Source organism: Drosophila yakuba, chromosome 2L (genome assembly GCF_016746365.2).
Source record: "Drosophila yakuba strain Tai18E2 chromosome 2L, Prin_Dyak_Tai18E2_2.1, whole genome shotgun sequence".
NCBI lineage: Eukaryota > Metazoa > Arthropoda > Insecta > Diptera > Drosophilidae > Drosophila > Drosophila yakuba.
In genome coordinates, this window is record NC_052527.2 from 22,198,212 (window position 1) to 22,225,369 (window position 27,158).

A 27,158-nucleotide genomic window follows, 5' to 3' on the forward strand; every position below is an offset into this window, starting at 1 on the left:
GTAGTGCTCGGAGTGCGTCACCCACTAAGAAGTGGCCAGGCGTGAGAGCGGCCAGGTCGTTTGGGTCTGATGAGAGCGGCGTTAACGGGCGAGAGTTCAGGATCGCCTCGACGTCAGCAGCTGCAGTGGCTAACTCCTCGAAGGTTAACCTGGTGTCTCGAAGAGTGCGATTGAGTAGTCCCTTGACACTTTTTACTGCAGCTTCCCATATGCCCCCAAAGTGTGGAGCCCTGGGTGGAATAAAGTGGAAGTTAATGAACTCTGAGCGACATAAATAGTTTATTGTTCTTGTTGTTTCGTCTTTAAACAGAAACTGCTTCAACGATTCGAGCTTGTTGTTAGCTCCTGCGAAATTTGTAGCGTTGTCACAGAATATGTCCGAGGGAAGTCCGCGTCGGGCAATAAAACGCTTTAGTGATGCAATGAAGCTATCCGTCGTGAGATCCGATACCACTTCGACATGTATCGCCTTCGTGGCAAAGCAAACGAAGACGGCTAGGTAGGCCTTGGTAGGCGGCTTACCCCGGATGCGCAAATAGACGTTGATTGGTCCGCAAAAGTATATTCCGCATCTTGAAAATGGTCTAGATGGTGTGATCCGCTCTTTAGGCAGTTGGCCCATTAGCTGCCTTTCGAGAGTTGGTCGATAGCGGCGACAATGTATACATGAGCGAACGACTTGTCGCGCCAAGTCCCTTGCATTCACTATCCAGAACTGTTTTCTAATTAAAGCGACGAGCGTCCGTGGCCCGGCGTGATAGTTCTGTAGATGAAGATGGCGAGCGAACTGTGACACAAATGGATCCTTAGCTGGGAGCAGCACAGGATGCTTTTGGGTTTTTGGGTAGTCTGCTAGCTCCAGGCGCCCTCCGACCTTTAGCATTTGGAAGCCATCTGTAACCTGGAGGAAGAGACTAAGATTTTTAAGGTTAGTGCGAATCGGATGGCCCTTCAGGACCGAGGACATCTCTTGAGCGAAGTGAATAGTTTGAATATTCCAGACGATGCAATGTAGCGCCCGCATCAGTTCTGCTGGCGTCGGCGAAGGTGATTGGAATGGCGTTAGTTTACGGCAGCGCTGAGTAAATCTGTACACCCAAGCGATAACTAGTAGGCAGCGATGATGCGAACTGATCTTGTAGATTCCTTCAAGCAGTTGATTACTAGTCGTGTGTACGGCTGATTTTCTCTTCTCCAGTTGGACAGTTTCCATATCAATGTCACTGTTGTCTCGACTGTCCTTTGGCCAATGTTGATGATCTTGGCCTAGGAACTCAGGTCCCTCGAACCATATCGATTGTTCCAACTCGGTGATAGTGCAGCCCCTGGACAAGATATCAGCCGGGTTGCAGTGAGTAGGAAATTTCGGCAATTCGATTGCCGACAAAGGTTGATAAGGTGGCCGAGTGTTGGCGATTCCAATGTAGAACAATTTGAGCATCGCACCATAAGAACGAAGTCGGCTTTCTGTCAGCGAAGATTCTAATGATTTTTTTGTAGAGCTGTGCTAACAAATATGCTCCACACAGTTCTAATTTCGGCAGAGATAGCTTCTTGGTGGGAGCAACTCTGGACTTCGATGTGATTAGCTGTACCTTGGTCAGCCCATCTGATCCGATTGTGCGAGCGTAGATGCAGCATCCATACGCTCGAATGGAGGCGTCACAAAAGCCGTGTATTTGAAAGGTATGTATCGCTGATTGGAGGCAATATCGTGGTATTGCTACAGACTCCAACGACGAAAGCGATGCAAGCAGGGACATCCAAGCTGTATGAATGCCTTGGGGTACTGACTCGTCCCAATGTAGTTTTAGAAGCCACAGCTCCTGGAGGATAATTTTTGCCACTATGATGATGGGAGTAACTAATCCCTACGGATCAAACAGCGAAGAGGCTATGGACAAAATCGATCGCTTGGTGACGTGGTCCGAATCGAATCTTGGCGAGAACGAGAACATGAATGTGTCCCGTACTTGGTCCCATTTTAGGCCAAGCGTGCTGGTTAGCATTTCGTCGTCCAACTGCAAATGTTTGACTGTAGCGTCATCGACAAACTTGCAGTGATTTGAATGCCATTTTGCGAGTTCTAATTGGCCATCCTGTAGAATCGCTGTAACTTCCCTTTTGATTTGATGTAGCTCCTCTACCGTATCCGCTCCACCTAGGAAGTCATCCACATAGAAAGACGATTTGATGGCTTTAGCTCCAATCTCCAATTTGTCCATGAATTTGTCGGCTAGATATGACAAACTGCGTATGGCTAGATACGGTGCAGCCGCTGTGCCATATGTTACATTATTCAATTCGAAGGTGCTCAATGGTTGCGATGGCGACGCTCTCCAAAGAATGTATTGGAATCTGCGATCCTCGGCAAACATGTTGACTTGGCGGAACATCTTGACCACATCAGCAGTGATGGCATAGCGATGTATCCGAAAACGCAGGAGTAGTGTATAAAGATCTGGGTGAATGGTCGGCCCGACCATCAGAATGTCGTTGAGCGATTTCTGGGACGTCGTCTTGCAGGATGCGTCGAAAACCACTCTAAGCTTTGTTGATGTGCTATTAGGCTTGAGCACGCACTGGTGCGGAATATAATAATGCGGAGTGTTTAACTGTGGATGGCTCACGGAACTCATGTGTCCCAGCTTTTGAAACTCCTGCATAAATTCAACATATTTGGCCCCTACCTCAGGCCTTTTGCATAGGCTGCGTTCGAGGGAGAGGAATCTCCTTTTGGCAATGTCGAATGAGGCTCCGAGAACGGTAGGTTCATCTTTAAATGGAAGTCGTACTTCCAATCGACCGTCTGAATTACGTCGTACCGTTTTGGTGTAGAACTCCTCACAGTTTCGCTGCTCTGGCGTAAGTGTGATCTCAGGAGGCTCCACATGATCGATGCGCCATAGCCGTTCCATTTTTTGGTTAATTTCTGTTAATGCGATAGATGAGTACTGATGGAGTGTTCTGGGATGAGCTCGACATCGACCAGACACTATGAGATGAGTGCTGCGGAAAGTTCCACGCAGATTCTGGATGATAGGCAATGTGGGATGTCACGCAAAAATCAAGGAGCAACTCGAATCCATTGTGCCTCGACTTGATATTGGTGGTTGCATGGTGTTTAATTCGCGTTTGTGTCTCACCAATGCTACGAATCTCGAGGTTGAGCTTGCTCCGTGGCAGTCGAAGTCTTTGGGCAAACTCCTCGGATATGAAATTCACCTGAGAACATGAATCCAGAAGCGCTCTTCCTATTTTGTAGCTTCCAGATGCATCCTTGACCAGAATCAGTGCCGTGGCCAGAATGACACAGTCGGAACGAGACTCCGTGTGAGTATGCGCGACTGCGTCCGAAACTTGTACAGGCTCCGCTTGAGGGAGTGGCAAGGGAGCTGCGGCCGATCCTGGCGATGGCCGATGAAGCAGCGAGTGATGCGGTAGTGCACATGAGTGGCACCTCCGCGTCGACGGGCTGTTGGCTACAAGATGACCCCTGCCAAGGCAATTAATGCATAGCTTGTGGCGCTTTACTGCATTGAGGCGATTATCTAGGGCGAGATTGATTAGTTCTGGGCATCTAAAGGTCTTGTGGTCTGTCTGGAAACAGATGTTACAAGTTTCTGTGGTGCAATTGAAGGACAGACTTGCCTGATTCCTCTGCGAGCGCGACCTATGGCCACCTGGTTGACTCATAGCGGCTTCAGCAGGAGGCTTCTTATCCGATTCCAAATATTGACAATGACGTTCAACGACTCCAACGCATTTGTCCCACGAAGGCAACGTAGTGTAGTCCAGCGACTCATTCCACTTCCTCTTAGTCTCCTGGTCCACTTTGCCCATAACTATGGAGATGAGCATGGCCTCGCAAATCTGTGGCTCGGTGCTCAACGAACGCAACGAGTTGTATAATGCGGATGCATTATCGATTAGGCTGCGCAACTGCTGACCATTTGACTTGGCGACAGTTGGCAATGCGAAGAGTGGCGATATGTTATCCAAAAATACGAGAGTCGGGTTGTCGTAGCGCTGCTTTAAGCGGTCCAGAGCCTTTGTGTAGTTGTCTGCGGTCACCTGGAAAGCTCGAACCGTTTCAAGGGCTGGTCCTCGAAGACAGTTTAACAACTGGTTGAACTTCTTGATCTTAGACATGGATGGCTGGTGGCCAATAACTTGGTTAAACGACAAGATAAAGTTTTGGTACTCGCAGTATTTGCCGTCAAATGTCGGCAATGATAAGCGCGGGAGCTTAACTGCAGATGTGTGCCCAAAATTAACCGTAGATTCATGAATGCCGGTGCTGTTAGCGTCTGGTCCAAGTTGCTCCTGAACGCAAACCTTGGCGTGGATAAACAGTTCCTCTATTTCGAAGCGAGTATTGCGCTGCGCCTCATCTGGCTCCATCTGCTCTATGGCTTCCTGGGTAGATAAAGCAAGTTTAAAATACGATTCCAAAATCGACAAACGGCAAGATAATTCCAACGGAGATAAATTCAAACCAGGTTCCACTGATTTGCTCATACGTGTAAGGTTTTTTCGAGCACTCGTTCGTTGAGCTTTAAGTTGCTCCAGCGAAGACATTTTTGCAGATGTTTGTTTACTTTATTTAATTTCGATCTGGATATTCCTTGCTTGACAAGGTCTGTGAGAGCGAGCGAGACGACGAGATGTAGTGGAAAATTTTCGCTCGCCAAGCCTAGAGTGCAACCTAGAGTGTTGCGACAGAATGAGGTTATGTATGGGGTGCTCCTGGGGGCAATATGTATAGATGGAGGACCGAGATGTCGACTCCAACTATGGCGATGACACTTGGAGGATGTCCAACGATGTCCAATGATGCGACGGGAGACCCTTGAGTATAGCCGGCACCTGCGCTGCATGTAGTTGTGGGCAAATGCACTAGCGAAAATCCTATGCGGACGCTGGGTAGACCGGCAGCGAACGCGATGCGCGAATGTACGAGAGTTTGGCAGGGCAAAAGTCGTAAATGCGCGTGTTACCGCCGTAATTTAAATTCAACCGCCAACTAGGCCAAAAAGACGTAACCCTGAAAACTTTTGGTAAAAGTGTTACCCATGATCTGCGGTTATTGGATAGGGCAACACTTGTTCGACACTTGAGGAAACACTGGCGAAGGAGAAGAAACAAAGTTTTTTAAAGCTGCTCGCTTGCATAAAATAAATTGGTGGCCCGGAGAAGGTTCTTGGTATGTATTGGGAACCCTCAAACGACGTTTTTAAGTATACTTTTAGATTCGCGAGACTTAAAAGAGACGTCCTAAATGGAGAATCCATACCAACAAAACGAGAAGCCCTACAAGTATTAATGTCGATTTTTGATCCCTTGGGCCTGTTATCCTGCTACACGATCGGCCTTAAAATGCTTCTGCAAAAAGTATGGCGTGCAGGCATAGACTGGGACGAAGAACTGCCGGACGCCCTGTTCACGTCATGGCAACAATGGAAAACGGTCCTGCTTCAAGCTACCGAACTGGAATTTCCTCGCTTCTACTCCACTTTGCTGCCGAATGCCGACCAGATTGATCTACACACGTTTGTAGACGCGAGCGAGTACGCCTACGCAGCAGTCACATATCTTAGTATCAAGCGAGGAGCAGACGTCGACACAGTACTGGCAGCAGCCAAATGTAAGGTCGCCCCACTAAAACCAGTCTCAATACCACGCATGGAACTACTGGCCGCTGTAATTGGAGTGGGCCTCGCCAAAAAGGCCATGAATGTTAGAAGGCTCAACATCAATTCAAGTACATACTGGACAGACTCTAAGACCGTTCTACAGTGGCTTGATATGGACCCACGGAAATTTCAAGCCTTCGTTATGCATAGAGTTGGGGAGATAATCGATAACACAAGTCGAAACCAATGGCGATGGATTCCCACAAAGCAAAACGTTGCGGACTCAGCTACCAAATTTATCAAAACACCTGACGCTAATCGCTGGTTAAAAGGCCCTCACTTCCTAGTCAAGCCAGAAAGCGAATGGCCACTACAAGACATTATTCTCGATAACAGCGAGCTGTGTGAACTACGTAAGCATATCTTCGTTGTAAACAAACTAAAGTATTTTGATTTTGCAGTAGAGTACTTCTCTGATTGGAGACGCCTATACAGAGCTGTGGCAACATTCGTGCTATACATTGAAAGAATATGTGCCAAATGTCTCGGAAATCAACTACCAACAACGTTAGACCCGGAAATCATTAATAGAGCAAAATCGTGGCTATATAAACAGGCGCAATCCAGGGTGTATTCAGCTGAAATAACCGCTCTAAAAAATAATTCAGCCATTGACAAGTCAAGCTCGTTGATTGCCCTGAACGTTTACCTGGACGAAGACGGCGTACTACGCATTCAGGGAAGAAACGATAACATAAATCCTGACAACGCCATCGTTCTGTCAAAGAACTCCCAAATCGCATTTTTAATTACAAAATATTACCATGAAAAATCACATCACATGATGCACGAGTCAACGATAAATCGTATTCGAAACGACTTCTACGTACCTCGTCTACGAGTGCTGTATAAAACAGTTCGAAAGGCTTGTCAACTGTGCAAAATTGCCACCGCCAGCCCCGAAGTACCTCAAATGGCTCCATTACCAGTCGCCCGACTAGCCTGCTTCGAGAGGCCCTTTACATACACGGGAGTCGACTACTTCGGTCCCATACTGGTCAACGTTGGCAGGCACAAGGAAAAACGGTGGGGAGTCCTCTTTACCTGCCTGACGCTGAGAGCCGTACACATAGAAGTAGCCCACAAACTCGATGTAAGCTCATGCATTATGTGTCTGCGGAATTTTATGACACGTCGCGGGACTCCAAAAGAAATCTTTTCTGACAATAGCACAAACTTTAAAGCCACGGAGAAAATGGTGAAAGAAGAACTTCAAAAGATCGACTTTGATGAAATCACCATAAAATACGAAGCAATTAAGTGGCACTTCAACCCGCCTGCAGCACCTCATATGGGAGGCGCATGGGAACGACTAGTCCGATCGGTCAAAACTGTTTTGAAAGCAATCTGCCCAACAAACAACTTCAACGACGAAACTCTTCAAACCGCCCTTATGGAAGCGGAAAGTATCATCAATTCCAGACCACTAACCTTTGTCTCTTTAGATTCAGCTGACGACGAAGCACTCACCCCGAATCATTTACTTCTGGGATCGACGAACGGCTATAAGCGTATGGCAGATGGCAATACCGATCTAAGGCTGCGTTGGCAACAAACTCAGTTATTCGCAGACAAATTCTGGAATCGCTGGGTTAAGGAATTTACCCCAAGTTTAACCAGACGCAGCAAGTGGTTTACCAAACGTCCCCCAATGTTACCGCCGTAATTTAAATTCAACCGCCAACTAGGCCAAAAAGACGTAACCCTGAAAACTTTTGGTAAAAGTGTTACCCATGATCTGCGGTTATTGGATAGGGCAACACTTGTTCGACACTTGAGGAAACACTGGCGAAGGAGAAGAAACAAAGTTTTTTAAAGCTGCTCGCTTGCATAAAATAAATTAAATAAAAAATAAGTGACTGCTACAAAAGGTTGTTTCTTATTGCTCTCCCTAGGCCCAAATCAATTAGTGCCTCAACAGCGCGTACGAGACTTAGAGCAAAGTAAAAATGGGCGAACGTAATCACAATCATGACCACAATTAACTAAAACGTAGCACAAGTCCTGTCACGGTCGCCAAAATGTAAAAACAAAAGCTTTTTCTTGAGTATAAATGATAAGTCGGATGGTGCTAGTTTAATAGTTAAATTTTAATGACAATTCTTGATTATTTCTCCTCACTTAAACTCCTCGTGGCTATATCTTCAACTTCAATTTTTTATCTATCCTTGTTCTATTCTCTCTTTTTTCTAATTCCTATCTGCCACTCGTTCGCTAGTACGAGTTGGCAGCCTAACGCAACAACTGTTATGTTAACATCATTCAAAAAACGCGGAATTCAAATATACAAGATTATTCTAATTGGGTTTTGACCCAACACCACTAATAACAAAAGTTTGAACGACATAATGCGAGTTCAAAAGGATATTTTTGACATTATTGTTAAATGTAAAAAATGGGAATTTGTTGTTTCTGCGGACATTAAAAAAATGTACCGTCAGAATAAAATAAATGAATATGACCAAAAATATCAATATATTTTATGGAGAAATTCTCCAGAAGAAAAAATTAAAAATTATAAACTAACAACAGTCACTTATGGTACGGCATCTGCACCATACTTTACTACTAGGGTTCTGGTGGACAGCAGATAAATGTCAAAATAAAAATGTAAGTGAAATACTAAGAAACGATTTTTACATGCACGACCTAATGACTGGAGCCGATTCTGTAGAAGACGCCAAAAATTTTGTCCAACTAGTTTCAAAAGAAATACAAAAAGTAGGACAAAATTTAAGAAAATGGATATCTAATTATTCAGAAATAATATCAACAGTAGAGGATACTGGGGATAACAAGGTTCTTAGTATTATTGAAAATGAGAGTGTTAAAACACTTGGACTTCAATGGAAACCACAAAAGGATTTATTCAAGTTTAAAGTAAGATGCGGGTTATCAAAATTTACAAACAAAAGGAAAGTACTATCGATATTATCTAAAATATATGATCCCTTAGGATAGTTGACTCCCGTGACTATTTTAGGAAATCTTTTCATTCAAAAACTTTGGATAAGCAAAATTGAATGGGATCAGGAATTAGCAGCAGAAGATTTGAAATACTGGGAAGCATATAAGGAAAATTTATTATATTTAGAAAATATTCGAATCCAAATATGGATTAATTCTAGAAATGGCATAAGTATTCAGCTACATGGATTTGCTGATGCCTCAGAAAAAGCATATGCTGCAGTAGTGTATGCTAAATTAGGAGATGCTGTAACTATAATAGCTAGCAAAAGTAGAGTCAATCATGTAAAAAATAGAAAAAACTATCCCTAAACTAGAACTGTGCACCGCTCATTTGTTAAGTGTACTGATCCAAAGAATAAAAGAGCCAGTAATGTAGAAATTTATGCTTGGAGTGATTCCTCTATTACTTTAGCATGGATCAAGAATGGCCAGAGTAAGGTTAAATTTATCAGACGAAGAACGGATGACATTAGGAAATTAAAAAATACTGAATGGAATCATGTGAAGTCAGAGGATAATCCAGCAGATTTAGCATCTAGGTGAATTGATTCAAAACAATTGACACACTGTTAACCTCTTTAGAAAGGTCCAAGATTGCTAGCTATCCCAAAAGAACTTTGGCCTCAGCAGAAATCTGTTGAAGAAACTGTACTGGTAAACACAATAATTAATGACGAAACAAATGATCCAATTAATAAATTAATAGAAAAGTATTCCAGTATGGAAAAACTCATACGTATAGTAGCATATATAAACAGATTAATTCAAACAAAAACCAAAAAAGAGTACTATCCATCTTATTTTTCAGTAAAGGAGTTAAAACTCGCTGAAAGGGTTGTTATTAAGAAACAACAAGAACATCAGTTCGGTCAGGAGATAAAGTGCCTGCAAAACAACAAAGAAATTAAGACAAATAATAAAATATTGTCATTAAATCCATTTTTGGACAAGGATGGGATTCTGAGAGTAGGAGGAAGACTGCAAAACTCAAATGCAGCGTTTGAAGTTAAGCATCCGATTATTTTAGAAAAAGGTTACTTAACAAAATTATTAATACTAAATGCTCATAGGGAAAGATTGCATGGTGGGATAAACCTAATGCGAAATTACCTCCAAAGAAAATATTGGATTTTTGGTTTAAAAAATTCACTAAAAAAATATTTAAGTGAATGTGTGAAGTGCGCAAGGTACAGGCAAAACACAGCTCATCAAATAATGGGTGATTTGCCAAGATATAGGGTTACTATGTCATTTCCATTTTTAAGTACGGGATTAGATTACGCAGGTCCTTATTATGTTAGGTGTTCAAAAAATCGCGGACAAAAAACATTTAAAGGATACGTTGCCGTAGTTGTTTGTATGGCAACCAAAGCCATACATTTAGAAATGGTAAGCGATCTAACGTCTGACGCATTTTTAGCTGCTCTCAGAAGGTTCATTGCAAGACGAGGGAAATGTGCCAATATCTATTCAGATAACGGAACAAATTTTGTAGGAGGTGCCAGAAAATTAGATCAAGAACTATTTTTTGCAATTCAAGAATATTTAGCAATGGCTGCGCAGCTGGAGAATGATAGAATTGACTGGCATTTTATTCCCCCGGCAGGACCTCACTTCGGAGGTATTTGGGAAGCTGGGGCTAAGTCAATATAATACCATTTAAAGCGTTCAATTGGCGACACTATTTTGACATACGAGGAAATGTCAACTCTTTTATCCCATTACAAAAATTTGTCCTTTAGAAGGTATAAGTTCTGTCGAAAAAATAAATGACGCTGACCCTGAGCCAAAAAGACGGACCAGAGGGCCATCAGGAATGTCCAAGACTGGGATTGTCATGACAATGTTGTTTATATTAAGCTGTCAATTTTCTAGCGCATTACCTAAAAATTTAACACCGAAATATTCAATAGAGAATATAAATAAGACCTCAGCAATATATTTAGATCCTCTAGAAGATGTTGAGATTGTCAGTACTTCTTGGAATTTAGTGATCTATTATAAAATGGATCCATATTCTGGAATGATTACAAAAAGTAATGCGCTTATAAGAGGAATGAGAAAAGTTTGTGAAAGGCTTCATAGCTTTGAATAACAATGTAGTCAAGTTTTAGATAATATGCAAGATCAGTTATCGGAACTTGAAGAAAACAATAAATTGTTTATGATGCAGTCTAGATCCAGAAGCAAGCGTGCACCGTTCGAATTTATGGGATCTTTGTATCATATTTTATTTGGTATAATACTTAGTATTACTACAGGAAGTTTATTAGGGATTACGCAGCAACAACGAAACCGCTGACGAAGCTACTTAAAGGGAAAAAGGTAGTACATAGAAATATTAGAAAACGCCTCTAAAGTAGCCACAAACGGAGAGACAATACGCTCCGCAGTAGAAGACTTACAGTTGGGATTTCCAATTTCGGAAAAACCACTGAATGAATATAACAGGTAGCTGTAGAAAAGTGGTTAAGCAAGTTCCGTTATGGACAGACAATAGTTTTGATGACGAAACAATTGCCCATAGACTCAAGGAATTTTTAAAACCTAAGAGTGCCATTGCTAATAACAAAGGAGTTGGTTATAGCCATCCAAGAGATATATTGCAAGTACTTTGCTTACAGCAGATTGTATAGGGCGATAAGATGTACAATCTTATTGCCGGACGTAATCGACAAAAAAAAAACAAGAAGAAGTCATCAAAGAGTATCGCCAAAAGAGTAACCACAGGGGTAGAGAGGAACCACTTGCGCATACAAGAAGAAGGGTGTTTTTACCTTACATGAAACAAGTAATAACCGAGACAATTAACAATTGTGATACCTGTTAAATGCAAAAATAAGACAGAAGGCCCCAGAAAACCAAGTACAGTGTAACTAAAACTCCAGAAAGACCCTTAGAGAATAACTATTCCAGCCAAGGAAAGTATTTACATTGTTAAGGCAAAGATGAACTTTATGGCCTTGTTTGGAATACCAAAAAAAATAATCTGCGATCAAGGAGTTGAATTCTCGTCGAATTTCTTCAAGGATTTTTGTAGGCAGTACGAATTCGAACTGCATACAACGTCCTTCCAGCAATCGTCGAGTAACTCCACGGTCGAAAGATTACATTCCACGATAACAAAAATATATCAATTAATTATGGAAAGTTGGAAGGCAGGGAGGCTAGAACTTAATCATGAAGAGATACTAAGTGAAGTGATATTATAACGTATAATAACGCCATTCACTCAGCGACGAAACTACAGGTAATAAATGCGTTTCAAGCCGACGTGTACCCAAAGATTAAAGAGAGGGTACAAAAACAAAGACTAAGAGAATTGAAGCAGCGAATATGGATAGGCAAGAACTAGACCCAGTGCCGGTAGGGAGAATAGGAAAAATAAACTAACTCCTGGGTTCTCTAAACACAAAGTTCAGGAAGACAACAGTTTAACCAAAGACATTATAATAATAAGATGCGTAACGGCCATATATTGGTTTGCACTATGCAGCCACTTTTTTGGTGACGACCAAAATTGCTCTCTTTTCGCTCGCCTAAAATCGTGAGCGTTAAAATCTAAAAATAGAATTGTCTTGCTTGTATGAGTAAAAACAATAAAGGAGATCGTGTGCATGTGTGTGTGCTTATGCTAGAAGACGATTTTAGGGCCGAAATCAATTTTGATCTAAGAAACAAATTTGATTAATGTTTTGGTTTGAAAGAAGTTTTTTATACCCGTTACCACCCGTTTTTTACCACCCGTAATTGCGCGCTTTTTTAAAAATATCAAAATAAAATAAAATTTAAGTGAATCTTATTTGCATTTTAAATACTGAAAATTGGTAATTTTTATACTAGTAATTTGACTAAATAACTATAGTAAATAATTAAAATGTATATAAAGTAAATTATTGAAACTACTGTAATTTTAAACAAAGAATTTTCAAAAAACGAAATTACATTTAAAATATTTCATAAAAATAATTCATAAACTAAAATATTAATTATAAAATAAATAAAAATTTGGAAACTCTTTATTGCAAAATTGATTTCATTGATGCACGAAGTGCGGACATAAGCACCGAAGAATCATTGTCTTCTTATATTTTTCACACGTCGCACGCTGAATACTCTAATGACAATTATTCTAATATAAAGTCATCTTTTAAAATTATTATGCATTTTTTTGTACATAGATTGTGCTATTATTATTTCTGTGTTAAATTTGAATAATTGTTATGTTAAGGCAATGCAAGACTAGAGTTTTTAAGTGGTGTCAATTTATAAAAAATAATATAGATTTAAAGTCTAAGAACTTCTAAGATGAAGGGCATATTTTGTCATTTTTACAATGCATGTGCATACGTGTGCACCAATACAGTGGTCAGCTGTCGCTGTATGCGTACAAGAGAGCTGGTGGCTCTAGAGCTCTCCGCTCTCTGGCTTTTGAATAAAATTTCGAGAGAGCGAAAAGCCACTTGAAAAGCCACCACGAAAAAATCGTGTGCAAAAAAATCGTATGGCGTTACGCATCTTGTTATTCTAATGTCTTTGGTTTAACACTATCCAAAACCACGCCTCAGACAATTCACAAAGGAAAAATGAGAATAATTAATAAACCAAAGCCCCAGACGTAGAAGGACTAGGTCAATGGCCTAGGCTCGGTGCTTAAAGCCATATCAGGGAATTTAGATGGACCAAATTATGTGGCGATTCATGAGGACGAAATACATTACTATGAGGAAAAATGTCAGTTTGTATGCAAGTAAGAATGTTAAGATTGTAAATCATATTATTGAAAATTGTATAAGAAGACTGCTGAGTGGAAGGGACACAAAATTCGAAACAATAGATGCAGGACTCACCACAACTAGATTCGAGCCGGAGCCCGGCTACATCGCAATATTCAACGGAGAAAAAAGCAAGCTGCAGACAATTTGCGGACAATTTTCAGCCAGTGAAAAGCGAGGGTGAACAATATACAGTATGAAGCGGTGGAGAAGCTTTGTATAGCGCAATTGAAGTTGAACGTACCCCAGATATAAATGGTTAAGAAGAACAGGACAACCCAAGAATTGGGAATACACGAGCTGAGGATGGAGGATATGGAGACTAAAATACAGATCAACAGGATACAGTGGGGAACCACGATCCAGACGACAACCACCTACACGATGCTCGCTAGTATTATATTATCGTGGCCTGTTTCCCAAAGAAAAAAAAAATTTCGCACCAGAGACTACACCACGTGCCAGCTTCACACCCACCATCGCTTCAGCCGCTACGCTAACAGCAACCATACCTCCACTACGGTCGGTGATTCAGTCTGAGGGGCAAGGAGTTACCGCCTCAGCATTCACCCTCGGCGGTCCCCCGCCGAAACCCCCTCGACAACCAGAGGTTTAGGAGCACCAAGAAATACTTTTTTGCAACCTATTCAAACGTCGAAACGCTGCACTGACAAATACTTGAATCGCCACGAAGACTAAGCGATTCAGCATATTTCGCATCCGCTTCAGTTCCATTCAGTCGGTTAGCAAATTAAACAGAATGTAGCAAACCAAGTTTGAAGGCAAATAAATACATTCATTCTGATTTTACCCCTAAACTCCAGCGGTTGTAATTACTGGAAGTTAACTCGCGCATGAATAGGTTACGAAAGCGAATGATTAATTGAAAAGCGAAAGCAGAATGCTAAGGCAAAGGTGCAAGTCCGAGACAACAAAATAGAGAGCGAGCGAAAAAGGGGAGCATAGTTAACGAAAGATAATTGCACAGCTAAAATCTTAATTCCAAAATGTAATCTCCAAAATTGGTAGAAATAAACAAATGAACTTAGGAACTGCTGGTTCCTGTGAGACTCCTGTTGGTAGCGTTGCTTTCAACAGCATTCTTAAGGGAAAGTAGACGTAGCCTGCTTCGTCGATTTTGCGAAAGTTTTGTGCTGGCTTCTTTGTTAATGTCGTAGGCGGTCAAGCAGCTATGGAGACCGTACCATCCGCGCGACTGCAACCTCCACAAACAACCCAGCCTAACCGAGTCTGTTGCATTACCGGCAATCCCGGCAGAAGCTTAACTTGACAGCAGTTAGTAGGTGAGCCTTGGGCCATTGGGTTCGCGAGCTTTAGATTTTGAGGTATGTTCCAGTTGCGGATGTCAATGTTTAAGCACGACTGACTTTCGATTGTATTGGAGGATTGAACAGCAGTGATGTCGGTAGAGTAGTTAGACGTTCGAGATCACATTGAAATATTATCCTGTGCAAAAAGCGCAGCAGACGATCCATGCAATGCAAAGGGTTCTACAGCATGATGGGAATCAGCGGCAAGCTGTGATCTTTATTGTTGTGAAGGCAAGGTCCAGATTCCCAGGTGAATGAGAGTGTGGTACTTAGATCCACATGGACGGCAATTTATTCAAAGTGGGAGCTTTTTTGTTTCTTTGAATCAATTAACTGGCGTCAGGTTTGTTAAGCTCTGGCAATAATATGTTGTGCCCAGCAGCGAGAGGGCGGATATACGCAAATCAGACATTCTGTTACTTTGCACCTAATTGCCTGGCCCATAGCTTGCCAGGGTAAAATCCATATTTCAGCCCATTCCACTTAAAGCTCGAATATGAGCGTTAAATTTATCCGAGAGCTCACTGCCCTGCCCTTAGCCCCAAAATTTCAGAAATGAGTGTCAAAAACCAAACGACAATGATAGTTAAATATTTCCAGTGAGCAAATGGTTTCCAGCGCATTGTCTCTTTCAATTTCGTCCAAGTTAAGTTCCCAAAACTCGTTGAGAATTTTTTTGAATGTTTCTTGTTTCTCATCGATCAGCTCCATATTCACGTGCAGAACCGAATCATCAAATGCAGTTAGAGCAGAGCTTGACAAGGAGTCCGCTAAGCGTTACACACTGTTTGCGGCAGCGGTAACGTTTCCAGAATGCATGCAGAACAAAAAAAAGTAAGCGCCATAGAGGGGATTTTCTTTTTTTACACGTTATTACACGTTCTAAATCAGCTAACCAGAATGAGTAAAAGTGTTAGTGATCGCATTAAAAACCATTTTCATTGAAGTATGCTACAAAAATTCAATATTAAGTTACTATTTACCAGCCAGTCCCACATACTGGTCTGCAGATTATAAAAGCTTCATGAATTAATTAATTTTGCTCTGACAAAAACAATACCTCATGACTAACTAACTGCAAGATCGCGTTTGGATGTGACATCAGACCACTCTCCAGCCCTTTTAATCATGGCTGTCCAAGGCTCTAAGCCACGAAAAAGACAATCTCTCTATGTCCTGAATCGTAAAGAAAGGAGCCCCTACATCTGTCTTACGCCTTAAAATTTTATTTAAGCCAAGCCCTTCAACTAATACATTCGGCCTACTGTCGCCAACAATTTTAAGCTGAAACTAAGCTGGCAAAAGTCAAGCAAACGCAATTGTAAAGGTCATCAGGGAGCAATTGAAGCCAAACAAGAGAGAACGCTATAGTCGACACGCTCTTCAACACTGACAGTTTTTGCGGTTTGTGGGCGTTAGAGTGGGCCGTTGGAGCTAGCTCTATGCAGGGATGGCGGAACAGTCAAGAGGTAAATTGAGATGTGCTTTTCTAAATAAGAATACTATAACGATTTTGTCATATTTCAGGATGCACATAACTTTATTTTAAATTTTGACACCAAAATTTTTGGGATTTGACAAAACACTGCTTGATCCATCGGTAGTCAATATTCTTCAAATATTGGTTGGAGAACATAACTTCGTCGATGCAGAAGCGGAAGATTACGAAGAAGAAGATTTAGCTGAATTGCAAGAGGAAAGCAAATTGCCTCTAAATGAAGTTCTAGAGAAATACAACGGGCTGCCGCAAGGATATTTGGATCTTAAGAATTCAAACCACAGAGAAATTTTTAAAAGGCACTCTCCATATTTTCGCGGGCGCCGAGCTGCAGCATTAGCTGCCGAAGCTACTAATAAAGCTGTAATGGACCCCTCTGCAAAGTCAGATGGTTCTTTAACTTCCGCAGCAGCGGCTGCATCTGCGCTATCCGTCGATGGTGTAGTTATGATACTTCATCCGAAAGCTCTGACTGCACAGAAAATGACGGTGACGAAGACGCAAGTTAATAAATCATAAGTAAACATAACATAAATTAAATAAATTAACATACCTTTCCGCAGGGTAATGAGGTGACGAAGAAGAGACTGATGAAGACCAGATGGCTAATGACAATTTTTGCGCAAATATGATTGAGGAACCTGGCAAAGATAGTGGACTTACTGCAGTTGTATGTTGTAGGGATGGTAAAAAATTTTTTTGGCAAAGCGAGAGAAATTCACAAGTCTAAATAAACATATCATATATCAGATAGATAACAAATATGTAAAAAAGAATCAAAACATTTTTTCAAAGTGTGGGTGTGGCAGTTTTGGGCGGTTTGTGAACGTGGCAGCATGGGTTAACAAACTTGCGCTGCGTTTATGTTTCTGGAGTCTACATGCTGAATCTCTATTTTCTAGCTTTTATAGTTATTGAAATCTCGACGTTCATATGGACGGACAAACGGACGGATAGACGGACATGGCCAAATCGACTCGGCTATTAATCCTGATCAAGAATATATATACTTTATATGGAAACGTTTCCTTCTGCCTGTTACATACTTTTCAACGAATCTAGTATACCCTTTTACTTTATGAGTACCGGGTAGCTCGCAATATGCTAATACAAAACAAGAGAGAACGCTATAGTCGAGTTCCCCGACTATCTGATACCCGTTACTCAGCTAGTGGAAGGGAGGAGAGTCTTAAACACAGTTTTTGGCGGTTTGTAGGCGTTATAGTGGGCGTGGCAAAAAGTTTTTTGGCAAATCGATAGAAATTTACAAGACTAATACAAAAATGAAAAAATATCAAAACATTTTTCAAAAGTGTGGGCGTAGCAGCTTTGGGCGGTTTGTGGGCGTTAGAGTGGGCGTGGCAAAAAGTTTTTTGGCAAATCAATAGAAATTTACAAGACCAATACAAAAATGAAAAAATATCAAAACATTTTTCAAAAGTGTGGGCGTGGCAGTTTTGGGCGGTTTGTGGGCGTTAGAGTGGGCGTGGCAACATGATTCGACAAACTTGCGCTGCGTCTATGTCTCTGGAGTCTGTATGCTTAATCTCAACTTTCTAGCTTTTGTATTTCCTGAGATCACAGCGTTCATACGGACGGACAGACAGACGGACAGACGGACATGGTCATATCGACTCGGCTATTGGTCCTGATCAAGAATATATATACTTTATATGGTCGGAAACCCTTCCTTCTGCCTGTTACATACTTTTCAACGAATCTAGTATACCCTTTTACTCTACGAGTAACGGGTATAAAAAACAAGAGAGAACGCTATAGTCGAGTTCCCCGACTATCTGATACCCGTTACTCAGCTAGTGGAAGGGAGGAGAGTCTTAAACACAGTTTTTGGCGGTTTGTAGGCGTTATAGTGGGCGTGGCAAAAAGTTTTTTGGCAAATCGATAGAAATTTACAAGACTAATACAAAAATGAAAAAATATCAAAACATTTTTCAAAAGTGTGGGCGTAGCAGCTTTGGGCGGTTTGTGGGCGTTAGAGTGGGCGTGGCAAAAAGTTTTTTGGCAAATCAATAGAAATTTACAAGACCAATACAAAAATGAAAAAATATCAAAACATTTTTCAAAAGTGTGGGCGTGGCAGTTTTGGGCGGTTTGTGGGCGTTAGAGTGGGCGTGGCAACATGATTCGACAAACTTGCGCTGCGTCTATGTCTCTGGAGTCTGTATGCTTAATCTCAACTTTCTAGCTTTTGTATTTCCTGAGATCACAGCGTTCATACGGACGGACAGACAGACGGACAGACGGACAGACGGACAGACGGACAGACGGACATGGTCATATCGACTCGGCTATTGGTCCTGATCAAGAATATATATACTTTATATGGTCGGAAACCCTTCCTTCTGCCTGTTACATACTTTTCAACGAATCTAGTATACCCTTTTACTCTACGAGTAACGGGTATAATTAATGATAGGTAATAATATTGGAATTTTCCGTAATCGAGAGCCACACGAGCCCATGGAGATATGATAACATATTATATTAATAAGATTTTTAATTCAACCTGTATTTAAGATGTAGTTGGATATTAATAACCAAGAATAGGGTTTGTCAATGTAAGAATTAAATATATACAACGCGTTGTACGCGTTGCAAAGTATCGTATGCATTTAGGCCTTACCAATTTTAGCTAAGTAATGGGAAAATAAGATTTTGCTCCGCGTTCCTTTTCCAGCAGTTCCGTTTTAGTCTCTAATCGACCGTCGCTATATTAACTGAAATAAGGGGAAATAGGTACAATTTTACGTAAACTTTCCCCGTATTCGATACATATATATATAGAAATCAGAAAACTTCCGATGTGATTATATACAAAGAGTATAAGGGTGAAGATTTCGCAAATAAATTTAGCTCGATTTGATTGTTATTTACGTTAAATATCTACTTACTGTTTCCCAAAACTCCTACTGAAGCCATACTTAAGAAGTATTTGAAGTAATCAACGTTGACTCAATATACATTATAACGAAATATATTTCCGTAAATGTATGCAAGTACCGCATAAGCGGAGAAATTTGTGAATAAAGCGGTATATTCCTTGATAAAGCATCGATATTTTAGCGGTAAATCTGTGATAAAGGACGAGGCGTGACAATTGAGTTGTTAAACTCTTATAATTTGAAAAGGTTATAATATGGGAGCGTATTTGTCCCATCCGAAGACAGATAAAACCTCTACAGATCAGTTTAATGATTTGCTAGCCGTTGGAGCTAGCTCTATGCAGGGATGGCGGAACAGTCAAGAGGTAAATTGAGATGTGCTTCCCTAAATAAGAATACTATAACGATTTTGTCATATTTCAGGATGCACATAACTTTATTCTAAATTTTGACACCAATACATCGTTTTTCGCTGTGTATGATGGTCACGGTGGAGCTGAGGTAGCGCAATATTGTGCAGACAAGTTACCAGATTTTCTTAAGAATCTTGAAACCTATAAAGATGGACAATTTGAAGTGGCACTAAAGGAAGCATTTTTGGGATTTGACAAAACACTGCTTGATCCATCGGTAGTCAATATTCTTAAAATATTGGCTGGAGAACATAACTTCGTCGATGCTGAAGCGGAAGATTACGAAGAAGAAGATTTAGCTGAATTGCAAGAGGAAAGCAAACTGCCTCTAAATGAAGTTCTGGAAAAATACAAAGGGCTTCCGCAAGGAGATTTGGATCTTAAGAATTCAAACCACAGAGAAATTTTTAAAATGCACTCTCCATATTTTCGGGGGCGCCGAGCTGCAGCATTAGCTGCCGAAGCTACTAATAAAGCTGTAATGGACCCCTCTGCAAAGCCAGATGGCTCTTCAACTTCCGCAGCAGCGGCTGCATCTGCGCTATCCGTCGATGGTGTAGTTATTTCTCGTTATCCGAGCAATGTAGTAAATCCTAAGGCTGAGACTGTTGGCAGTAAGACTAGCAATATCAACAATTTGTCCGGAAAGAATGCTGCATTAAAAGATGATTCTATTAATGACCAAAATGAGGGATCGAATGGAACTGGTTTTAAGCGAACTTCCAGTAATAGTAAATTATTCGAGACTGGTCCTAACGATATAACCGACATAAACAGTTCCCAAGAGGATGAGTTCACAGACGATGATGCGGACTATGAAGAAAATGACATTGTCAAGAGTCCTGATACTTCATCCGAAAGCTCTGACTGCACAGAAAATGACGGTGACGAAGATGCAAGTTATTAAATCATAAGTAAACATAACATAAATTAAATATAATTAACTTACCTTTCCGCAGGGCAATGAGGATAGTGACGAAGAAGAGACTGATGAAGACCAGATGGCTAATGACAATTTTTGCGCAAATATGATTGAGGAACCTGGCAAAGATAGTGGATGTACTGCAGTTGTATGTTTGTTGCAAGGCCGTGACCTTTACGTGGCAAACGCAGGGGACTCCCGATGTGTTATATCACGCAATGGACTAGCTATTGAAATGAGTATAGACCACAAGCCCGAAGATGACGAAGAAGCCTCACGCATAATAAAGGCAGGGGGTCGTGTCACACTTGATGGACGCGTAAATGGTGGCCTCAATTTGTCTCGTGCCCTTGGAGACCACGCCTATAAAACGAACGGAAGCTTACCAGCTGAGGAACAAATGATATCTGCCCTACCTGACGTCAAAAAGCTAATTATCACCCCAGAGGACGAGTTTATGGTACTCGCCTGTGATGGTATTTGGAATTACATGTCCAGTGAGGAAGTCGTAGAATTTGTACGTTGCAGATTAAAAGATAACAAGAAATTGTCAACGATTTGTGAAGAGGTAAAAATACTTACTGTTTTCTTATATATAATAATAACCAATGAAAATTTTAGCTTTTTGATAACTGCTTAGCTCCGAATACAATGGGTGATGGAACTGGGTGCGACAACATGACTGCTGTAATCGTTCAGTTTAAGAAAAAGCTGCAAGAGCTACAGTCTACTATTCATCCAAATCAAACTGAAGATAAGTTACTTAAGACATCTGAAAGTGTTTCAGATACTATAAATGATAACAGTGCGCCCAAACGCTGCGCATCACAAAATGCTGCTTCTGAAGACGCAATACTTGAAAAATACCACTCTAAACGATTAAAAACTGAACTGGATCCTGCAAAAAATATAAGCAGATCCGCATCACCGAACAGTCAGAATGAAGACCCTGGCAAGAAAGCCATTAAGGAAGTTACTATTACTGTTTCTTCATCCTAATGTTTTGACATTCGAAAATGCACTCATCTTAATTCACATTTAATCGTAACATGCATTTTAATTTTAGACATATAAGCTTGTGGAGTGAAGTGTGAAAAACTGTGCTACATTTCAAAATTATGTCGATGACAGGATTATGCAAACAAATATTCTTTAATAAGAACATATAAAAATTATATTTTAAGAAGTATATTTCTTTCTCGTAAATTGCTAACTAAAATCGCAATGAAATAAATCGTTTATTTATAAAGCAAAAATGTTTTATGCTTTATTTATCATGTACTACTTTTTTTAAAAAGAAAAAAATATATGGTTATAACTTAAAAACTTGTTATTGCAAATTTTAGAATTTTGGATAAACTTGCGCTTCGTAGCAGCGAATGTTTAAGCTGTATTAAAATATTCAAAGTGACAAATTCATTTACGACCATATCTCTTCTTCGAATTCGCCGTCTCCACTAACCTCAGTCAATCTAGGCAAAAGCATGTTTTTAAATTTTACTGTATTTATGAAGTGATGGAACATTTCTTTAGCAAAACAAACAAAATTTCTTTTATTTTAATATGCTCAAATTTTTGCCCATTTTAGTTAACGAATTCGAGGGTTGTGAACCAATTCAATGCATAACAATAAAGCCAAAAGTTACAAATAAATCTACATCTGTTGGGTTGTACAGAAATAAAAACGTTTTGGAACTGTTCTGCCAACATTTTGGTTGCCGGTAATCGGTGTTCCCTTGTGCCGACACTGGGCGGTATACCCTACGAGTAACGGGTGTAATAATACTCGTAGAGCAAAAGCGTATACTAGATTCGTTTAAAAGTATGTAACTGGTAGAAGAAAGCGTTTCCGACCATACAAGGTATATATATTTTTGATCAGGATCAATAGCCGAGTCGATCTGGCCATGTCCGTCTGTCCATCCGTATGAACGCTGAGATCTCAGGAACTACAAAAGCTAGAAAGTTGAGATTAAGCATACAGACCCCAGAGACAAAAAACAGTTTGTTGATTCAAGTTGCCACGCCCACTCTAACGCCCACAAACCGCAAAAACTTTCATAGTTTAAGACTCTCCTTCGCACTTCCACTACCTGAGTAACGGGTATCAGATAGTCGGGGAACTCGGCTATAGCGTTCTCTCTTGTTATTGTATAAAAATCATATTTTGCCAATAAATCACCTACAACAATAAATCACCTACAACAAATGGGAATTTATAAATACTTGGATCCTTTCCTTTTCGAAAGTTTGGTTCTTCAACGCACAACTGCCTCGGATGGCTGCCAAAATGGAAAAGACACGCGACAGGCGGGAACCTCGGATCCATTTTCTTATACGCCGGCCCATCTACCACTATTAGTCTGAATAAATGCGTTTTTGAAACAAACGCAATTGGATATTCGTCTCCCTCTTCTGTATTTTGAACTAAAGCTGTCCAACATCCGTTTTGCTGGCGTCAACAGACGAATTGCCAAATTTAGCGCTTTGAAGAACAAGTGCTGAGCAAAAGCTATCAGAAATGATCAGCAAATCGTACAGATTACCAAAAACATCATTACCCAAATCCGCTGGGATAAATTTATCATTAAGACGAGTCATCAATTGAGAAGCATTCGTAAGACCGAAGGGCATTACTTTGTATTGATAAGGAAGCTTTAAAGGTATGGATATTGCTTTCTGTCGCGAATTGTCTTCCGGATGTCCACATCGGAACAGTTGTCCTCCCATCGCAGGACTCTGTAGGGTTTGTGAGACCGCCAATAAAATTCGCGAGCCCTACCATCGAATTAACAGGTTAGCGTTACTGGTGAGAACTTCTGAATTTCCTGCTACCGTCTACATGACCCTGACAGACCCTATATATAAAGTTACCTACGCTTATGCCTTTGGGACTTCTGGTAAGCCGTAGTTTCCAGCTGTTGACTTTAACTGACCTGTTGATTAAATCTAAACCTTTACTGGCCGGAGTCAATCTAGCATCACCCGGAAATTTATCAGAATTTAGACTGTTTGACCGACCTGGGACCGTCCAATTGGCACTTGACGTTAAGTTTGCTTGGTTTCCTTACCAAGGTCTCTATATTATCCTGAATAGTTCGAGTTATCTGCTGGGTAAATTCAATTAGCAATTCAGTCATGGTGAAGAAGAAAATGGGAAAATGGAGACTATGCGTGGGTTTCAGGCAGATAAACGCGAAATCCATAAAGAATTTCCCGATGCCACGGATAAACTACATCCTTGACTAACTAAAAGAGGCGCGCTTCATAAGCAGTCTAGACCTCAAGGATGGGTATTGGCAAATACCGTTGGAAGAGTCGAGCCGGGGCTTCACGGCTTTAACTGTCCCAGGGAAAGGGCTGTTCCAATGGAGAGTGATGCCGTTTGGACTACACTCCGCAACAGGCCCTGGTGATTGGACCGGAAATGTGCCTCAGAAATAGCCGCCCTCGTGGCCGAGAAAAGACGCCTCAGAAGGGTATGGTTCCTCTCGCGTAACCCCAGGGATAAGACAGCGCTCAATCGTGCCTCCAAGGATCTGAAGGAAAAACTGACGACCCTACGCCAAGACTCGTTTCAACGTTTCCTTGAAGACCTGGAACCTGGAGACCCGCAGCACAACCTGTGGAACGTCACGCGGCATATCAAAAGACCTGTCAAGAAAACGGTTCCAGTGCGTAAAGCGGACGGCACCTGGTGTCGGTCTGAGGCAGAAAGAGCCGAAGCTTTTGCTGACCACCTCCATACTGCCTTCACACCGTTTGACCGATGCACAGCTGCAGAGCAAGCTGACACCATCAGAGCTGTTGAAAGCCCATGTGCTCCAGGACCAGCAATCCAGCCCGTTGCACCAGAGGAGATCGCGCAGGAAATTGCCTCACTGAAAAACGGCAAGTCCCCAGGCCCCGATCGCATCGACGCTACTGCACTAAAAATGTTACCCACATTTTGCTCACAGCTGCTCGCCAACATATTTAACAGCTGCTTCCGACTAGGGTACTTCCCGAAACTATGGAAACGCGCCGATGTGATCACCATCCTCAAGCCCGGTAAACCTGAAGCCAATCTCGCCTCCTATCGTCCGATTAGTTTGCTGGCAATCCTCTCCAAAATACTCGAAAGAGTATTTCTGCGCAGAGTTTTGCCAGCACTGGACGAGGCTGGTCTGATCCCCGATCACCAGTTTGGCTTCAGGCGCTCCCACGGAACACCAGAGCAATGCCACCGGCTTGTAGAGCAAATATTGGAGGCCTTCGAAAGGAAGCAATACTGCTGCGCCGTCATGCTGGATGTCAAACAGGCCTTCGACAAAGTCTGGCACCCTGGTCTCCACTACAAGATCAAGTCGCACCTTCCCGGATCCCACTTCGCCTTCCTCAAATCCTTCACCGAGGGTAGAGAGTTCCAAGTTCGCTGCGGAACAGCGACCAGCACGCCTAGGCCGATAAGAGCCGGAGTACCCCAAGGCAGCGTTCTTGGACCAATACTGTACACACTCTACACAGCAGACCTTCCTATCACACCCTCCCGAAGCCTAACAGTGGCCACATACGCCGATGACACCGCCTTCCTAGCCTCCGCCTCAGACCCCCAAGAAGCATCAGCCATCATTCAAAGCCAGCTGGATGCCCTCGACCCATGGTTGAAGCGATGGAACATTGCCGTGAACGCAGACAAATCCACCCAAACTACTTTCTCCCTGCGCAGAGGAGACTGCCCCCCAGTCACGCTCAACGGGGAAACTATTCCATTTTCAAGCACCCCGAAATACCTCGGATTGACGCTAGACCGGAGGCTCACTTGGCGCCCCCACCTAATCGCCAAACGACACCAGGCCGACCTGCGCCTCAAGCAACTCCATTGGCTCATCGGGAAAAGGTCCAAACTTAGGGAGAACCTAAAACTCCTCCTGTACAAGGCCATCCTGAAGCCAATTTGGACTTATGGGATTCAATTGTGGGGCACTGCAAGCGTCTCTAACCGAATCCGCATACAGCGCTTTCAAAACAAGTGCCTAAGGCTAATCTCTGACGCTCACCCATACCACGAGAACTCGACAATCCATAAGGAGCTAGGAATACCGTGGGTAGCAGAGGAAATCTCCCGATTCAGTGCGAGATACGCCAAGCGTCTAGACAACCACCCAAACCATCTGGCTATCAACCTCCTGGACAACAGTGAAACCACCAGGCGCCTCCAGAGGAAACACCCGCTTGATCTCCCCCACTTATAACCAACTACAATTAACCCCCGACCTATCTACAACTTTGTAATCCCTTAAGTTAATGCCCCCCCACCCAAACATTTAATTATTGTCCACATGGACAGATTTTAAATTAAAAAAAAAAAAAAAAAAAAAAAAAAAAAAAAGGGAAGTACTCCGCCGCATGAAGAACGCGAACCCAAGAATAAAACCCAGAGAAATGTCAATTCTTTAAGCAAGAACTTCTGTACCTAGGGTACCGCATCACAAGCCAAGGGATGGGCACGGACCCAGAGAAGGTAGCAGTCATAGCCCAGCTAGAACCACCGTCATCGATCCGCAAGCTGAGGCAATACCTTGGAGTCGCATCTTGGTACAGACGTTTCGTGCACCAGCAAGGAGGAGGTAAAAGCCAGATTGGCTACCAACCCAGTCTTGGTGTGCCCCGACTTCGGAAAAATGTTCATCCTGCAAACGGACGCCAGTGACTACGGTATTGGCGGGATCCTCACACAGGTCACAGAAGATGGCGAAAAGGTCATTTCATACTCCAGCTGGACCCTAAACAAAGCCGAGAAGAACTACTCAACAACAGAGAAGGAGTGCTTGGCAATTGTGTGAGCTATTCGGAGGCTAAAGCCGTACCTTGCGGGCTACCACTTAAAGGTTGGACGGATCATATATATTGTTCATATGGCACTGAAGTGGCTGAACATCATAGAAAGCCCTTCGGGAAGAATTTCCGATTTCTTTGGACCACTACCAAGATTGAAGCACGGAAACAATATGTTGTTGGTGCTAATCGACAGGTTTTTAAAATGGACGGAATTGGTGTCGTTGCGAACAGCCACGGCGGAAACATTGCAGAAAGCGCTCAGGGAACGCATACTCGCACGGTTTGGAGTACCGAAGGTGGTGATTACGGACAACAGCGTGCAATTTACGAGCCGGGACTTCACGAAGTTCCTCAACGACATGGGGGTAAGGAAGCAGCTTACGGCACCGTACATCCCGCAGGAGAATCCGACGGAGAGAGCCAACCGCACTGTGAAGACAATGATAGCACAGTTTGCCGCACAAAACCAGAAGAATTGGGATGAAAGATGGCCCGAAATTATCCTGGCTGTGAATTCCAGTGTATCAGATTCCACTGGCTACGCACCGACATTTTTGACACAGGGCCGCGAGCCAAGATTACCGAACGCACTCTATGACAGAGAAACGCTAGATACAGGAAGGCAACCAGAGTCACCGGAAGAAAACGCTGAGAAGATGAAAGAGATCTTCGAGATTGTGCGGGGGAACCTGGAGAGGGTGTCCCAATACCAAGCAAGGCATTACAACCTGCGGAGAAAGCAGTGGAAGCCAAGGATTGGTGAAGTGGTGTGGGTTAAAGAGCACCATTTATCAAAAGCGGCTAAAGAGTTTGCGGCCAAACTAGCTCCG

General features: G+C 42.2%; 3 protein-coding genes and 2 long non-coding RNA genes across 5 annotated transcripts; 1 reads left to right on the forward strand and 4 right to left on the reverse strand.

Moving 5' to 3' along the window:
• Window positions 1-1,871: 1,871 nt before the first annotated feature.
• On the reverse strand, window positions 1,872-2,918 carry LOC122319451. The gene has a single exon (XM_043206769.1). It carries the CDS (start codon window positions 2,916-2,918, stop codon window positions 1,872-1,874), a length of 1,047 nt encoding a protein of 348 aa, XP_043062704.1.
• Window positions 2,919-2,925: 7 nt separating this feature from the next.
• On the reverse strand, window positions 2,926-4,404 carry LOC122319452. The gene has a single exon (XM_043206770.1). The coding sequence runs from the start codon at window positions 4,402-4,404 to the stop codon at window positions 2,926-2,928; it is 1,479 nt and encodes a 492-aa protein (XP_043062705.1).
• Window positions 4,405-16,283: 11,879 nt separating this feature from the next.
• LOC120320573 lies at window positions 16,284-17,095 on the reverse strand. Its single transcript, XR_005560102.2, has 2 exons — window positions 16,824-17,095; window positions 16,284-16,742 (listed from the first exon to the last, which is right to left on the reverse strand). It is a non-coding gene; the product is annotated as an uncharacterized LOC120320573 (long non-coding RNA).
• A 1,988-nt stretch (window positions 17,096-19,083) lies between these two features.
• Window positions 19,084-21,764, forward strand: LOC6539199 (probable protein phosphatase CG10417). The gene is made up of 4 exons (XM_002086064.4): window positions 19,084-19,538; window positions 19,597-20,481; window positions 20,546-21,076; window positions 21,130-21,764. The coding sequence occupies exons 1-4, from the start codon at window positions 19,428-19,430 to the stop codon at window positions 21,505-21,507; spliced, it is 1,905 nt and encodes a 634-aa protein (XP_002086100.1). The 5' UTR covers window positions 19,084-19,427; the 3' UTR covers window positions 21,508-21,764.
• An 887-nt stretch (window positions 21,765-22,651) lies between these two features.
• Window positions 22,652-23,638, reverse strand: LOC120320629. Its single transcript, XR_005560156.1, has 2 exons — window positions 23,070-23,638; window positions 22,652-23,020 (listed from the first exon to the last, which is right to left on the reverse strand). It is a non-coding gene; the product is annotated as an uncharacterized LOC120320629 (long non-coding RNA).
• Between the last annotated feature and the right edge of the window lie 3,520 nt (window positions 23,639-27,158).

Bases quoted from the DNA above. Each gene is read 5' to 3' on its own strand.
- LOC122319451 (XM_043206769.1), bottom strand. From the start codon at position 2,918: ATGGAACGGCTATGGCGCATCGATCATGTGGAGCCTCCTGAGATCACA.
- LOC122319452 (XM_043206770.1), bottom strand. From the start codon at position 4,404: ATGGAGCCAGATGAGGCGCAGCGCAATACTCGCTTCGAAATAGAGGAA.
- LOC6539199 (XM_002086064.4), top strand. From the start codon at position 19,428: ATGGGAGCGTATTTGTCCCATCCGAAGACAGATAAAACCTCTACAGAT. The intron at 20,482-20,545 runs GCAAGTTATTAA...ACCTTTCCGCAG, and splicing joins AAAATGACGGTGACGAAGAT to GGCAATGAGGATAGTGACGA. The intron at 21,077-21,129 runs GTAAAAATACTT...TGAAAATTTTAG, and splicing joins TGTCAACGATTTGTGAAGAG to CTTTTTGATAACTGCTTAGC.